At 45.7% G+C, this 17,478-nt stretch overlaps 1 protein-coding gene across 4 annotated transcripts in view; it reads right to left on the bottom strand.

The window, feature by feature from the left end:
* The window catches only part of NRBP1 (nuclear receptor binding protein 1), a 39,883-nt gene extending 22,531 nt beyond the window's left edge, over positions 1-17,352 (bottom strand). For 3 of the 4 annotated variants that reach the window (XM_057396847.1, XM_057396850.1, XM_057396849.1), the window contains exons 1-6: positions 17,233-17,352; positions 16,783-17,002; positions 1,515-1,637; positions 1,024-1,125; positions 845-934; positions 300-340 (exon numbers count right to left, since the gene is read on the bottom strand). In XM_057396847.1, coding sequence (XP_057252830.1) covers positions 300-340; positions 845-934; positions 1,024-1,125; positions 1,515-1,637; positions 16,783-16,986 — 560 coding nt within the window. In that variant the 5' untranslated portion in view covers positions 16,987-17,002; positions 17,233-17,352. Of the gene's footprint in view, positions 1-299; positions 341-844; positions 935-1,023; positions 1,126-1,514; positions 1,638-16,782; positions 17,003-17,228 lie in introns of all 4 variants that reach the window. The other variant, XM_057396848.1, reaches the window with a different exon arrangement.
* Positions 17,353-17,478: the final 126 nt, after the last annotated feature.

Genomic DNA, 17,478 nt, shown 5'->3' with positions numbered 1-17,478 from the left:
AGACTCACAATCAGTTGCAACTGTTGGATCTAAAACCCATATTGCACCCGTTTCTCTATTTTGGAGGTTTCAATACTGTCTAACTAAAGACTCTGGGATTGCTATAGGAAGTGCACTTGACACTACAGACTGTGGCTGGGGTAAGAATCAGGCTGGGTGACTGAAGGTGCTTTCCAGGCTCTATTCCATGAAGTTTGCTAATAGTTGGCAGCATGTATGTTTACAGCTTTTAGTATTCTAGCATAAGAGAGGCTACCCTTAAACAGATGGCTAGACAGCAAGATTGGTAACTCACATACCTGAGAGCAGAGAGGATCTGGGTACACCATCGCTTCCAGGCCTACAGACACAAGAACAGAAAGAATAATTCAAGGATGAGAAACTAATCCATATTTCTGTGATTCACAGACCATTCATATGAAGGAATATATGCTACATTCTGTGACATCTTAGATTTTATGCAGTACAGACAGGTAGGAAGTAAGAACTTAGAGGATCAGTACTCTCATGCTCAGTTTAGTTTCTACATATTCATATGGATCAAAAAACACACCTCCCCTCCTAACTCCTCTCATGTAGACCTCTTCCCTCTCACCTGTATGCACACATGGAAAGGGACATGCCTGTCACACCATACATATGAAACTGCAGAATTGCTGGAAACAAAGCAAACAGCACAGGACAGCTGTCCAAGAGAACCTGCAACTGAACTAGCTACAGTAATAAAACCAAAGTTACAGCCACCTGCTATCACCAGGTTGCCTTCTCATCAGAATCCTCTGTGGAACAACCTTTCCAGAGGCTGATTACACTAAGTGAACATAGGCACACATGAAAAAGCTACCTTTTCATTCATAGTTTTGTGGTTTTTCTTTGTCTTCTTCAGGAACTGTTTCAAGCTCCCTGAAGACATATATTCAGTGATGAAGATCACCTGTAGGGGCAGTACGAGACATTACCTTCTGCTTCCTGTATAACCTACAGGACATACTGTGAGAAAACTCAACTGTTTGTTTTACTTACCCTGGCTTTATTCTCCTTCACATCAGCCCAGTATTTGTGAAACTTCACTATGTTCAGATGTTCCAGCTGAATTAGGTTGTCAAACACTGCTTTAACTTTTTCCTTAATATCAGAAAGACAAAGACATGTTGTATCAGAGACTGCATCAGCCCATATCTTACCTTCTTCTTGGGTCTTGGTCCCTTTCAACAACACTGTATACTTCAAACTCCCACGCTAAGAACAAAGAGCAACAAATTTCACCTTACACTGTATCAGAGCTGAGCATGGTTTGACCACCAAGACTAAATGAACACAAGAGGCCCAGGGACATAGCACAACAGCTCTCCATCGCATTTTCTGCCCAGGCCAGCTTAAGCTGAATTTGATACATCTGAGCATCACAGCACTCCGAATCCACCCAATAATGCACATGAAATGTCATCAATGTCTATAATCCCACACTGGTGCAAGGTGTTTTCCACATTTTGCTGGGAAACAGGTCAACTTACTTCCTGAAGCTTAAAGTTCTTCCGCTCAGAAAATTGAACCTCATTCCAAACAACTTCCACACCTTCCTCTGTATCCATGGCCAGGTAGGCACTGTCGATCCCTGGGACATTGCGCTGATTCACCTGTGTGGGAAGGATGAAGACATATGAGAGTTCTAAGCCAGCAAGACCAGAACACTACTGCACATTCTTCATTTGAGTATTATGAACTTTGCTCATTAACTTTTAATTAAATGAGCATTCCAGGACAAGGTTGTGCACATGCATTTCAGGAATGAGACATACCCAAATAGGCCATGTAAGCAGCAAGCCCTGGCCATGTTTGAGGAAAATCTTTTGCACAAAGGCTGTTTTGTAGTAAAAGCTGCTTTTTGGCAACAGTATTTTAGAATTTTCTTTTATAATACCCAAAGTTAATTTAACCACAAAGGAAGCCCTCCAACCATACAAAAGGGATACAAAAAAAAAGTCCCAAGAACTCGGACACCGCTTTCTGGGAGAATTTTCTGAAACATGATTAGACACAAAACTCAAGTGAGGAAACTGACCAAAGCAAAGAGAAAGAAAAGGATTCCTGCAAGTTGGGAAAAAACTTAGGAATTGATTACACAATCAAAACTGCTACAATCATTTCTTCTATTAATAAGTGCAAAAGTTAACCCAGCACAAGAACAAGCACATCCACAGCTAGTATCAAAGACACAGATAAGCACTAAGAAAGCAACAATGTAAGGGGAGAGAACCTGACAAAACAAGAGTTTAAAGCCTAGCTCAAGAATAGCTAGGGCAGTGGAAATACTTAATGCATAGATACAAGATGAACAACACACCCAGCAGCAGTTTACCGTAACATTATTCTTCCTGCGATATGTAGCAGCATCCAAAGATGCAAAGATAACTTTCAGCTGATCTAACTCTTCCCTTGTGGTAAAAGTTAATACACAGATTTGGCTAGCAAATCCAGACTCACTTTCCACTTCCACTACCTCAAAGTCCTGGCCATTTCACGGCTTTTCCTGCTCTCTCACCTTCACATCCCTTACAAGGGACCCCATCAGCATCCCACTTACTGGAAGCTTCTAACCATATATAAGGGCTTCCTCAAAAATCCCATCCCCTTGGCAGCCACTTTTACACTATCAAATTCGATCAATTTCATTTACAGTGTTAAACTAATGAGAGCAGAGATAAATGTTTGCCTCATACAACACTTACATTAATTCAACACTTCACCATAGGAAATAACTGCTGATAACACAATACTAATAAAACTAATGAAGAAACCAGTTTCTAGCAGACAATGCTTTTAACGCTGTGGTAGGCTGGGTACAGACTCAAAGCATCCAGCTGACCATACTGAAATGCAAAAAAAAAAAAAAACCCTAAGGCTTGTATTTGTAAAGAAACTGCTGTTTCCTTACGAGAAGGTGGGTACCAAGAAGAACTTACAGGTCATGCTACCAATCAAACTCAAGCTCTTGATACAATGCAGAATAACAAGGACTAACACAACAACAGGACATGTACTCAAGAGAATCATGAGCAAGGAGTCCACTGAGACAGTATGTTTACTGTTGTACAATATCAACTTAAAAGGTTTGCATTATAAACACCTGTTCATTAGATACCAAACTGGGAGTTGCTGTTGACTCTCTTAAGGGCCTCTTGGTCTAGATAGATGGGAGCGTTGAGCAATCATCAACAGCATGAAAAGGAACAAGAAAAATACCAGATTCTGCACCTGGCACAAGCCTAACCAGGGAGAGGAGTAGCTGGGGAGCAGCCCTGCAGGAAGGGACATGGGTGCTGGGGGCAACAGGGTCAGTAGGAACCAGCACTGGACCCTGTCACCCAGACGGCAAACTGCACCCTGGGGTACACAAACCATGGCAGAACCAGCTGGGCAGAGGGGACGTCCTGCTGTATTCAATATTGGTGCAGCCTCACCTGAGCACTGTGTGCAGTGCTGGGCCCCACAGTTAGAGAAGGACACAAAGGCCCTCAGATGTGCCCAGAGGAGGACAAGCAAGCTGTGAAGAGCTGGCAGCATTGCCCTGTGAGGAGTGGCTGAGCACTCGGGGTTGGTCTTGTTCAGACAGAGGAGGCTGAGGGGTGACCCTGCTGCCCTGTGCAGCTCTCTGGGAGGGGACTGTGGGTAGGAGGAAACTGAACTCTTCTCCCTGGGATCCAGCAACAGGGTGCTTGCAAACAGTTCAAAGCTGCGTCTGTCAGGGAGCCTCAAACTTAATATCAGGAAGCATTTCTTTACTGAGAGGGTGTTCAAACTCTGGCACAGGCTTCCTGGAGTGGTGGCTGATGCCCCAAGTCTGCCACTGCTGAAGAGGTATTTGCACAATGCCCTCAATATGACACTAACTTTAGGTCAGCCCTGAAGTGGTCAGGCAGTGGGACCAGGTGATCCTTGCAGGTCCCTTCCAGCTAACTATTCTATTCTACTCCACCAGTAGCTTGACAGTTTAGGCTGACAGCAAATAGTATAGGGGCTACACTTCTTTATAATCTTCCAAGGGAATCCCAACAAGCCCAACTACATTCAATATTCTATTACTGCAGATGACGCACTGGAGTGACAAATGACTACAAGAACAGTATAACCAGAGTGATTCAGATTGCTCAGTAAACTGAGCAATAAATTACTGAGGTAAAATTAGATGCAATGCAGTGACACAAGTAGTAATAAAGATTATAGGCCATAGCTCAATAAAGACAGGCTGAGCTACAGAAAATAACTCTTGAAAACAGTCACAGGAGACCAACAGCTTAGTTCCCTTCCCATCCCTCACCTCCTGTATAACTGAGGGATGAAATGTCTGAGATTTGATTTAAGGAGACCTTAATCATATTTACAAGGACTTGATTTTTATATATATATATATGTGTGTGTGTGCATGTGTATATATATATGTGTGTGTGTATACGTATATATGCATGAACACACACACTGATACAGGCATCTAAATACCAGGCTAGGCCTGGTATATTTCATCATTAGAGAAAGCTGAAAGAATGAAGATAATTAAGGGCAGAACCTTTATTCCATTACATTTTAGTTCAAGAAATATCTTGGGGCTGATAGTAGTACAAGAACTCCTAGTACAATTAACAGACCTGAATGCCAAAAGGCTTTAAGTTGAGAAAGGTTTAAACAAGCCCTCAGGCAACAGGGACAAGATAACAGCCAGGACCACTAACAGTCAGTACTCATGCATCCCTGTTTTATCACACTTGCTGCTTATTCACATCGTCATGACACTTCAACACACTATGCCTTCATCACACTTGCTGCCTATTTAAAGGCTGACTGTGTTGAGTCAGTCCTCAGGTACTGACAACTACTCATAATCTGCCCTGACGATACAGGCAGTGGATGTGGATTTATCATATCTTCTTCCATTTCTGGGCAAGTTTACTAAACAGAAAAAATTGCCATGACTCATAGGCAATAATCCAGAGCAGCAGCTATGACGCAAGACACCAAACTCACCTGACGTCACTGATGGTAATTCTCAGTTCAAGAGGAGATTCAACAGCTTAGGCAGCAAGAGTAAAAGGGGAAAAATGCAGACAGACGACTGAAAAGGTGACAGTAAATTCCTCCTTTGTTCAGGTTGCCAGATCACTGTTCCATATCCCTCTCCATGCTCATCAAAGTGGAATCCTAAACCCTCATGAAAGCATTGCTATGTACCTTCCTGAGGGTTACAGCCAGCTGTTGTCTCCAAACAGCTATTGGTGACTGATGGATGGTTGTAAGCTTAACAACTCACAATTCAGAAACAGTGCTGCAGTTAAAACTATTGTAATCAGAAGTAGTTGTAAGAATATAAATTTCAACTTCCCCATAGACCTGACTGAGCAAAAGAATAAATCATGAATCAAAAATGAAATCATAGAATGGCTAGGGTTGGGAAAGGACTTTTAAGATCATCTAGTTCACAATGACATGTTCACAATGCTGCCTCTTCCATGATTTACCCTGAAGGGCAAGAGTGCAACCAGCAATGGAGGTGTCCCAAAGAAATGACAGAAATCCTGTTCTTGCCCTAAGGAGCCCTCACAACCAAAACATCAACACAGGATGAAGATGATGCAGGCTCTCTCCTCACTTTGCCGTAACTTCTTGCAAGCTTTGTCAAGTAATTTAAGACTTTTAACTTGTTTAATTTCCAGTGGTCATCTAGGACCCAGCCCAAAGGCAACAAGCTGATGAAATGACAAAAGACTGGCTCAAATAAAATCCCATGTTCTTAGAGATAATGTATGACTCTGAAATGTTCCTTTCCCAGGAAGCCCACGTAGACTAGGCAGCTTTTAAACTATGAAAGAAGCAGCTAACTGAACTCAGTTTAGCACAGATTCCTTAAGTATGAGAGAGGAAGTAGTTCCACAACCACAAAAAATTTACAGCAGAAATATTAATGTAGCTCTTTGTCTATACAAAGATCAGTTAAGGAAATTCAGGAAGAATTTCAAGTGAATTTATGTAATTAAAAGGGACCGGGGGAAAGATTTAAATGCTGTTACTTCAAGGCATAACTTAGGGGAAACATAAGGAAAGTTTCCCATAAGGGAAAACAGAGTTTGGAAGATCTCTTTCTCTTAGGCAGTTTATTCCAGTTGTCCAATGCATATTTTTTCCATAGCTCTCACGTCTGGATATTTATCACTGAAAGAACACAGACTTTTAGAGAGGCTTCTGTAGTTCACATGATCTGTCAATAAAAAAAGAAATTACAGCCTAAACCACAAGTGACAGCGATGATTTACAATCAAGAAAAAAAAGGCATAAATATTAGGAAAAAATAATAATTAGAGTGTCAGTATAGAATGAAACTGTCCACTGAAGAAAGAGATCAGGAATGGCAGGCCATTAGGCCAGACACTAACAAAAGGCCATATATATGGTTAAAAGCAGTACAAATACATTAAAAAATTACCCTGACCACTTGTTTAGGAAAGAGAAAAAGATCAAAGCTCTACTCAACCAGCTTGGCAAAAGCTTGAGAACAGGGATAATACACGTACAGAAGGCAGTAGCTGGACCACAGAGGAGTATCACTTCTCCTTGAACTGTGGTGAAATAAGAAGTATATTTACCAACAGAAAGAAACAAAAACAGCTGGCTCCGAGATCTGAAGCTTATCTAGAGTGTAACAAAATCAAAGACTGCAATAGCCACTGAAGGCAAAGGGGAAAAAAAGAAAATAAATAAAAACATCCAAACAGAACAAAAAGCAGCAACCCCACTTCATGCTTTAATTAAACTAGCAGCACCACCCTTTGCAATTACATTCATGGTAGTAAAATGTTTGAAAGGCATTCATTTAAAAAGAAAATAAAAATAAGTAGTGTGATATAATGATCCCAAGGAAAGGAAGACATCAGTTATTCCCATGGCTATACAAACCTATTCATACTCCATAATCTCAAAAATATAAGAAAATCTGACCCTCACCAACACAACAGTTGCTTCTTCCAGATAGCTATGCACTGGAACAAGTAATAATTTATCTTTTAACAATAAGCTTGTCTGTGTAACCAAACACAAATCTTGACCATTACAATACAGAGTTAAAAGTCCCCCATGAGCTGAAGCTTGCCCTCATTTATAAGTTTGCATGCAACAGCTCAGGAGATGCCATCTTGAGAAACAAGTCAAAAAACAGACATACTTTTTAAGCACACCCAGCCAATGTCCCAGAGACTTCTGCTCCAAGCTGGCCCGTGCAGCTGGACTACAAAGGGCAGAGCACAGCACGGAGCTAGGACTCTGTTCAAGCAGCTCAGCTCCATCCTGTCCATAAACACAACCACTCTGCAGAAAAGCACCAAGTTTTGAATCACATCACCATCATGCAAGCTGTTGCCCAGTGGCCAACCCAACATCTACAGAAGCATTTTGACAGTTCTGGCTAAACAACATACTGAGGGACAGGCTTCAGTAAAAATTCATGTCAGATTACTCTCCAGTAGGGAGGAACAAATATGAGCAGAGTCAAGCTGCTTTGAACAGAAAAAGCACTGTTCTTGATATCCCAAAGGCAGAAATGCATCATTCCCATCCATTCCATGAACAACAGAAATGAACACATAAGTTGTCTACTAAGAACCTGTTGTGGTTTAACCCCAGCTGGCAACTAAGCACCATGCAGTCACTCACTCATTCCCCCCAACAGGACAAGGATAAAGTTGGAAGACTGAAAGTGAGAAGACATATGAGATAAAGACAATTTAACAAGTAAAGCAAAAGCTGCACAGGCAAACAAAGAAAATCAAAGAATTCATTCACCACTTCCCATCACAGACAGGTGTTCAGCCATCTCCAGGACAGCAGGGCTCCATCATGCACAACAGTTACATAGGAAGACAAACACCATCACTCCAAACATCCCCTTCTTCATTCTTCACCCCTCTTTATATGCCAAGCATGATTCCATATGGTCTGGACTGTTCCTTTGTTCAGTTGGGGTCAGCTGTCCTGGCTATGCCCCCCACTGCTTGTGCACCCTCAGCCTCCTCAGTGGTGGGTGGTGTGAGGAGCAGTTTAGCCCTTGACTCTGTGCAAGCATTGCTCAGCAATAATGAAAAACACCTCTGTGTTATCAACTCTGTTTTCAGCACAAATCCAAAACATAGCCTCATACCAGCTACTATGAAGAAAATGAATTCTATCACAGCCAAAACCAGCTCAGAGCCCAAAGGGACAAATGCTTTGTTTCATTTGGTGCTTTGGAACAAATGAGCAGTATAATAGAATCAGTGAGTTCAATTTTACTGAGCTGAACTATGGAATTAGGAAGAGACAAAGAATTCCCCATCCCTAATTCCCAAAAGGAAACAGAAACAGCATAGCAAAATAAATGAGAGTAGAGAAGGAAACCCAATATTCTACAAATAAAAACCATTCAGATAGAAGCCTGTTGATATTACAGTAGCTCACTGGTACCTTCACAGTTACTGTACTATTACCATGGCTGTACCATTATCAAAACCCTTGTCATACATGCTACACCAAGATGTACCACATATAGTTCAGCCAGAAATAAAACTGACTGGGAGGTTTGGGAAGCTCTCAGTTCTGAAACCAGGGGAAAAAAAAGACAGGAGGAACTCTAAGTCAGGTACTTCCATTCTACACCAGCCCATCCTGTTGGGCTGCAATACTTTCTCACCTTCTATATTGTAAGAGTTGTTCACTGAACTCCAGGCAGAGCTGCTGAAGTCTCACTGCATGAACAGGCCAAAATATGTTTCATCAAACTGCTGTGGAAATATACCTGGGTAAGGGCTATTCAAAACAGAAGCAAGAACACTACCAATGATGAGAAGAACCATGGCCTGACCATGATGGGTGAAACACTGAACCAAGGACTCTCAAGGCCACAAAGATGAGCAATTAAGTCATTGTCCCTGTTAGGAAAACTCACCAAGGCAACTCAACAGGAGAAGCCCCTTCAGCAATATCATCCAATGCAAATGGAGATGCTGTGTAAAGGAATACAGAAGACAAGCAATTCTGGGATCAAACAAGATTATTTACATACAATATTCATGGGACGTTTGAGGGAAGGGCAAAAGCATGGGAAAAAATAATAAAGATGAGTCACTAGGCAAGGCCTGTACCTGATTGCCATCACCTCTGCCTTTCTGTTAAATCATGTTTAAAACTGTTTTCTGTGCTAGTGTGCTTCTTATTTTCTGCACACATGCACACAGATCTGCAGGAAACTACAGACCAGTCAGTCTCCCCTCAGTGCGCAGCAAGATCATGGAACAGATCCTCCTGGAAACTGTGCTAAGGCACATGGACAAAAAGGGGGTGATTGGTGACAGTGGCTTCACTAAGGGCAAGTCATGCCTGATAAATGTGGTGGCCTTCTACAATGAGGTTATGACACTGGTGGATAAGGGAAGAGTAACTGATGTCATCTAGCTGGATTTGGAGAGGGACTTTTTACAAGGGCACATAGTGACAGAACAAGGGCCAATAATTTTAAACAGAGAGGGTAGATTCAGATGAGACATTAGGCAGTTCTTCCCTGTGAGGGTGGTGAGGCCCTGACAAAGGTTGTCCAGAGAAGCTGTGGCTGCCCCATCCCTGGCAGTGTTTAAGACCAGGCTGGATGGGGCTTGAAGCAACCTGGTCTATTGGAAGGTGTCCCTGCTTGTGGCAGGGGGTTGGAAATGAATGATCTTTAAGGTCACTTCCAACTCTCACCATTTTGTGATTCTATGATCTGCTAGCAAACTTCAAATCAGACAAGCCAGAAAGTTAGGACAAGAGGTCTCAGGGACAGATTTGGCAGAGACAGAGGGCCTGGGAGATGTGTCTAGAGACACCCATGAAATGTGATTTTCCATGAGCACTGATCCTTAAAAACAGTATACAGCTATTTGTGTCACCCATGTTACCATGGGATGCTTGGGAAAGCGCTATGCTCCCATTTGTGCAAACCTGTTTCTCTCTGGCCATGCTTTCACAGTGCTGCCTCCATTTACTGGGATTTGCTATGCCACCTCACTGCAGGCACAGCCAGGGGTCAGAGATGGCAAGCAGCCTCTCTTCTCCACTGGCCCAGAATTAAGTATCTTGCAAAGGATAACCCAGGCTGTAACATCTGACTCCCACCAAACAGGCAGCAGCAACCATGATATTGTGATCGCTTCTCCTGGGTCTCCCAGTGCAGGTTTAACAAGACAGAGCACTGACAAGAGGAAGGCTTTGATGCTGCTCTTAAGTTACACAGACCATGCTATTTTTAGAAAAGCTCTGCAAAGAACACAGAGCAAACCCTATCCCTCAGTCACAGGCAGCTGGAGTGTAACTAGCACCCCTAACCACCCAGGAAAGCTGGAAAAGCAGCAGTCAGCTGCCCTGCCTGTCCCTGCTCCCCCACAGAGGCAGCAGAAAAGCTGAAAAGTGATGCTGGCTGGAGCAGCACTCAGCAAACCGCCAGCTGCCTGTTACAGTCAATAAGCAAGAACATAATGGGTCTGCAGACAACAGGCCCAAGACAAAGGCTCAATTCCCTCTACAGCCTGCAGTGCCCCTCACCTCATTCAAGCACAACTCAAGGGTTCCTTCCAGGAAGCCCACAGATGAGCCAAACAAAAATGTTAAACAGCTGCACATACTCTGAGTATCTTCTCAATGGTCAAGTAAAATAACTACAGCATGGCATTAGCTTTCACCACCAGCTGGAAACATTGCCAAAGCCTGCCAAATAGCTGGCAGCCCTCCTAGCCCTAGTTTGCTTTGAGAATCTCTGCAACCAGCCTCCCTACAGCAGCTGAATCCAAAGCTCAGAGCATCTCAAAGCCACCTTTCCAAGGAATTATGCCTCATTTTCTCACATACAGAAACCCAGATGTGAGATAGTAAATGATAAAGACTAGTATTTCTTTTCCTATCTCAGGAAGTTTCTTTTCACTTCAACAGAGGCTAAGAAATCAGACTCAAGCACCACAAAATCCAAACACCCAGTCCATTGGCATTTTCTCTTCAAAACCCCCGCACTGTCTCCTTGAAGAAATGTAAATCCAGAGGTGCAAAAGTCAACTGGCCCCAGATGAAAAATTATTTGAGAAGCTAAGACTCACGCTAAGAGTGAAAAGACAAAAAAAAGAGGTAAAACAAAGATGTAGCAGACCAGTATTTTACTTCATGTCTCTTCGTTCAGTTCGTCATAAACTACAGCTCTGTAACATTTGATAGAGCTAGCATGGATCAAGAGTGTCTGTTAGCCCAAGCACTAAAATTCAGTGGTAACTTTCAACCATCAAGGGCCCCCTGAACAGCTCAGAAGCATGTATCCAAATAACAGCAAGATTTTTCATAAGAGCAGCAAACTAATGCAGTATTGCTATTAATTTTTAGAACATCCAGCAACAGTATACAATCAAGTATACAAGTACAGTATACAATGAAGAAGAGCAAGACTGAACCTGGAATCAGAATCACGGCGTAGTTTGGGTTGGAAGCCAAGCTTAATCTTAAAGCTCATCCAGTTCCAACCCCCTGCCACTGTATTTGTGCTTGGGACTGCACCAACCCAGGTGCAGGACCTTGCACTTGACCTTGTTGAACTTCATGAGGTTGGCACTGGCTCACCTCTCCAGCCTGTCAAGGTCCCTCTGGATGGCATCCTGTCCCTACAGCGTGTTAACCGCACCACACAGCTCGGTGTCACGAGCTAACCTGCTGAAGTGCATTAATCCCACTGTCCATGTGACCTAAAAGGGGACCTGCTTGTTCCCACATTCCTGATATGGTACAGATTAGCTCAATAGCACTGAATGGGTTACTAAACATGTTACAAAGATGTTAAAAAGTATTTACAATAACAGTCTTGACTTATGCAATCAGCATTTTGCAACCCAGAAAAGGTATAGAAAGAAATCCCATCACTTTTCTGTTTGATCTGTGTATTCTCAGGGACAGCAGGCTCTGAATCCAAGCTTTTGGTTTCAGGTTTTACAGTAACAGGAATCTAAAAAATGAAGGGCAAAGAATCTCCAATCCATCTCTATTAAGTAGATTCTATTCCCAGAAGGCACAGCAGATAATTCTGAAGATATCTGGACAACCAAATAAAAACAAGTCATGCAGGTGGTGACTGAAAGAAAATGGGGTGTCACATGGGGATATAAGAAAAAGAGGCTTTTGTCAGAGAGAGCAGCCAAAACAAACTAAGGCAAGCACAAGCTTGGAGAGCCTGACATCGGTCTCTCCCTTAATCTCACACTGTGCATCCTTTCTCCGAGTCCCTCTGCCATGAGATGAGATCCCCCTGTTAAAAGTTTATCTTCAGCTCCTTGCAGAGGCTAAGGCCTCACCTTTGCATACATTAGGAGACCAACCACGGGCGTGGTTACAACTGCAGAGAGGATTCAGCACAGGGAGGAAAGCAATGCAGTCGACAGCACACCAGGAGACCCACGCTTGTGATGCGCACACAGCAGCAGCATGAGAAAGCAGATTGTCACCATCCCTGCAGCCCTTGAAGACAGGCAACAGATGCCTGAAAATGCCCACGTTATTTATATATACAGTGAGTTTATACAGTGAGGAAAGAGCAGAGTGATGCTAAGTCTCTTGCACAAGTTGTTCAACCAGCAGAAAATAAGCATCCTGTGGGACCAGCCACATTTACCTTCCATCCTCCACCTCCCAGGCACCTCACCCTCACAGCAACTTCACCCTCTGAATGGCCACATGCACTTCATTAAATGAAAGATTTGTTAAATGTTCCACAAAGAAACAAACTTTGGGGAAGGTAAGTGTTCTCTTCCTAAAACAGGTTCTTAGTTAAGTGTCATAGCAACTTTTATCTTTTTTAGAAGGCTACTCTGAACTCTGTTTAAAGTTTAAGCAGGAATAGAATAGAATAGAATACAAAATAGTTCAGCTGGAAGGCACCTGCAAGGATCACCTGGTCCCACTGCCTGACCACTTCAGGGCTGACCTAAAGTTAGAGTGTTGTATTAAGAACATTGTCCAAGTACCTTTTCAACACTGACAGACTCGGAGCAGCAACCACCACTCCAGGAAGCCTGTGCCAGGGTTTGAACACCCTCTCAGTAAAGAAATGCTTCTAATAGCAAGTCTGAGCCTCCCCTGACAGACGCAGCTTTGAACTGTTTGCAAGCACCCTGTTGCTGGATCCCAGGGAGAAGAGCTCAGTTCCTCCCTACCCACATCCTCTCCCAGAGGGCTGCACAGGGCAGCAAGGTCATCCCTCAGCCTCCTCTGTCTGAACAAGGCCAACCTCAAGTGCTCAGCCACTCCTCACAGGACAATGCTGCCAGCTCTTCACAGCTTGCTTGTCCTCCTCTGGGCACATCTGAGGACCTTCGTGTCCTTCTCTAACTGTGGGGCCCAGCACTGCACACAGTGCTCAGGTGAGGCTGCACCAATATTGAATACAACAGGACATCCCCTCTGCCCAGCTGGTTCTGCCAAGGTTGGTGCACCCCAGGGTGCAGTTTGCCCTCTGGGTGACAGGACCTAGTGCTGGTTCCTACTGACCCTGCTGACCCCAGCACCCATGTCCCTTCCTGCAGGGCTGGGCTGCTCCCCAGCCACTCCTCTCCCAGGTTAAACTCGTGCCCGTCATTATTTTTCCCCTGTGAACCAACACATTTCAAGTTTTATCAGTTGATATAGTTTAGTCTAAGCTGCTGTAATTAAATGTGACAAAGTAACGCACAATCCCTCTCACTCGGTTGTGCCAACATCTGAAATGCCTCCCAGGGCACTCTGATGACCCGTTAACTTGCTCTGGACACAGGTCGAGCACCCTGAGCCCGAAGCGCTGGCGAACGCCCCATGTACTGGAGTCAGAGCTCCCATGTGACTCAGAGAGGAACAAAGGCGGAGCGAACCACGCGGGTGACAGGCAAAAGCCCCGCACCGAGGCGGCAGCTCCAGCAGCTCCTATTCAAGCGCTCCCCTTCCCCTTCCCCAGGATGCCCCTCCCCGGGCCCCACTCCCAGCCCAGGGCCCGCAGCCCGACACCGGCTGAACCGCCGCGGCACGAGGGCGAAGGCGCTTCGGGGCGTGGCTAGAGCAGCGCGCAGCCTATGGGAGCTGGCGCTGGTGATGTAACGCTTCCCGCCCCCTGCCATTGGCTGGAGCGGCTGTCCTTCAGGGAGCCGTCCCGCCCCGGCCGGCGCCCGTCTTTTGCCCCTGCTGCGCTCCGCAGGCAGAGGCACCAGGAGGGCAGCGGGGCCGCCCTGCCGCCCCACGACCATTTTGTACGAGAGCCGCCGCAGTGGCCCCGGCGAGGAGCAGACGGGCTCAGGAATCGCTGCCTTGTTCGGCCTAAACCTGCTGGTTGAATGTAAACGGCCCCGAGCACTTACAGCCTGCCCGTCCACAGAGAGAGCCTGCCCCCTCACATGCACAGCACCCAGTTCAGCACAGCCGCCGTGCAACACGGCTCTGTTCTATGAGGTTCAACGAGTCTACAGCTATTAAAAGATAATAAAATTTAAAAGGAAAAAAAGTGAGGTTCTGACAAGTCCACATGTACATCCAAGCATGGAACTCCAAGCAGTAAAGAATGTAACATACAGGGAACACCACACAGATCACACGTGCCCTTTTCTCTCCAGATCACCGCCTTCCAAGGCAGCTGCCTAATTCAGCGTCCAAAGAAGATACTGCCGAGATAAAGAATCAGGATTGCATCACTGGGGACCAGGACAGCACATCCTTTTCCCATGGAATAACACCTCCTCACTGCCAAGGGGTAGCGAGTAAGAGTCTGCTTGCAGAGCTGCACTAACCACAATAACCAGTGAGGACCAAGCCACCACACCAACAGCCCGTTCTCAAGACACTGCTAGCACTGGTAGGCACAGATGCTCACAAAGCAAAGCTTTTTTACCTAAATAAATTTCATACTGAAACAGCTGCAGCAGGAGAGTTTACTTCAGAGAACAGATCAGCCTAAGTGCTGAAGACAGTGAGAAGGACATTATATAGTTCAAGTGAACAAATGCCATCACACAAGTTTGGGTCTAATCAAGCCGCAAATTCAGATGCCAAGCGAAGAGACAAAACAGAATTTTACTGTGTGATAACTAGAAGCCTGTGCTTTTCATACCCATATGTGAGACATGAGGCTGACACATGGGCAGCTGCAGCCACTATTGGTCAGCTGCCCAGTCAGCAGATATCCTGCAGCGAGGCAGCACAACCTGGACAGGTGAAGGATTGAGAATCAGAGCCCCTGAGTTTACCCCAGATCAGCCAATGATTTGTTCTGTGGTAACTCCTCTCACTGTAAGGTGGCACAAAGCTCAATGTGTCTAACTTACAAAGGCAGCTTGCCTACAAACCAACCAGCTACCTTTGTCCTGAAGCAGAAGACAGTAACTTAAGCCATGCCAAAGGCTTTTTTTTTTTTTTTTAAGGAACTTCACATATTTGGGCCTTAATTTTTCTGCAGATAGAGAAACTGAAATCCAAAGAAAGAAAACTAGAACCTACTAAATCTTACTTTTTATACAGGAGAGTACAGAAAAGCCTGGAAGGAAATTTATCCTTCTGTGTCATGATGATCATTATCAAATAAAGCATATTGAAAAGACTACACAAACTGAACCTCAGCTTGGATCCCCAATGTTAGCACAAACCACAGGAAAAAGCACTTAAGGTTATCATAAGAAACATTGTGGAGGACAGAATTAAGACGCCCTCCCTTTGCAATCCAAGCCATACAGCTTCACCAGAAAAGGCACGTTCTTACCAAGCTATGCTAGGATTTGGCCTAAGTTAACAAAACCAAGACAGCTTTCAAGCAAGCAAAGGTGAGGAACTGCAGGGAATCCTTGACCTTACTTTGACCTCCAAATTTACATCAGAATAAACGACTCTTTCACCACCACAGGAGATGAAACTACCCTGTGTCTAGAATAATGAGTAAAGCAGACTAGTGCTCAACCCTGACTCATCTGAGAAAAGCTACATCAGCGCTTGTGCCGCAGCACTGGAATGAATGTTTTCTGTCTTTCAGCAACTCCCAGAGCAGGTTTCACTGAGCCAGTATAAAGCAGAAACCAGTTCGCAGAGACAGTCCCCAGTAAGATAATCAGAGCATAGCAAAGAATGGAAAAGGGGAGAGGTCTAAACCAGCAAGATCTCATCTACTTGTGTCTTCATACAGGATAACTCCAACACACATGCTGAGAAGTGAATTTGAACAGAACAAGCCAAGAAACAAGTTTGCATGAACTGGTTATGCTCTATCCTAACTGAAGACATCAAAGCAAACCAAACCAAGGCATAACTCAAAAGCTGATGAGACAGGTCCACTGCCTGTCACGCTCCCCAGCAAACACCAAGCAAAACCTAGTCATTGCTCTTCATCACACCCAGAGCAAAAGACCTATGAAACGAGATGCATATTGCAGTGCTGGAGACACTCCCTGCTCCACACAGTGGCAACAGCTGGCCGTGACACTACCCATACAGAGCCCACAACACAACGAATGTACAGGGAGAAAAGCAAACCATGTTTCGATCTCAGTATTCCTGAGGCCGAGGAGAAACAATCCCACACCTCCAGGCTGGTCCGGAAGCACGATAGACCCCTGCCACTGGGGCCCGAGGACAGGTGGAAGGCGGACAGCCGGTGGGGCGGGACAAAAAGCCACCCGGCTCCCGCTCCCCACCCGGCTCGGCCGGGGCTCCCCTGCGCACCCAGCGGTCCAGCCCTGGCACCCGGCTCCCAGCACTCACCTCCTCGCGCCGCTTCTGCCAGCGACCGCACGGCGACTCCTCGAGGATCTCGGACTCGTCCTCACTTTCCTCTTCCTCCTCCTCCGGGGGCGCCGCGGAAGTCACCGGCGCAGACACTGAGGTCATTCCCGGGCCAGAAGACGCAGACTCCGGTTTCGAGTCGGAGCCACCGCTCGGCACCTGCTTGGACTCGCCCTCCGACATGCTGCGGTCGCACAACCTACGAGCCAGAGAAGAGAACCATGAGGCGAGGGGAGGCGGAGGTGGGACCAGGCCAAGCCCACCAGGCCGGACCGGGCCGCGCCCGCCGGGCCTGTCAGCCAGAGCCGCGCCCCGGGCCTGCTGCCAGAGCCCGACCTAGCCGGTTCAAGCCCAAAGCAGAGAGCAGCGTAGGAACGGCGCGAAGAAAGCACAAGGACTGAGCGGGAGAAGCCAGGGCCGCGCACTTACCGGGCTTGCCCGGCACCTCCCGGTCCCCAAGCGCGTCGCTACTCTGCCGATGGGCCGCCAACCGCCGCGCTGCGTAACGCGCCGTCCGGGGCGGAGCCTCCCACCCAACAGCCAATCAGAGCCCAGGAGCGTGCCGTCAGCCTTCACGAATTGGCCGGTGGGCGGAGCTCCAGGGTACCTAATACGCTAGAGGGCGCCCGCGCGCCATGGGGCGGGACGACTTGGCTCCGGACGATTAACCAATAA

This window comes from Pezoporus wallicus, unplaced genomic scaffold (genome assembly GCF_028554395.1).
Source record: "Pezoporus wallicus isolate ANWC-B61680 ecotype Strahan unplaced genomic scaffold, APGP_CSIRO_Pwel_v1 contig_7265, whole genome shotgun sequence".
Taxonomy (NCBI): domain Eukaryota; kingdom Metazoa; phylum Chordata; class Aves; order Psittaciformes; family Psittacidae; genus Pezoporus; species Pezoporus wallicus.
Note: the sequence above shows the minus strand (reverse complement) of the source record. Positions and strands in the feature narration are given on the sequence as shown.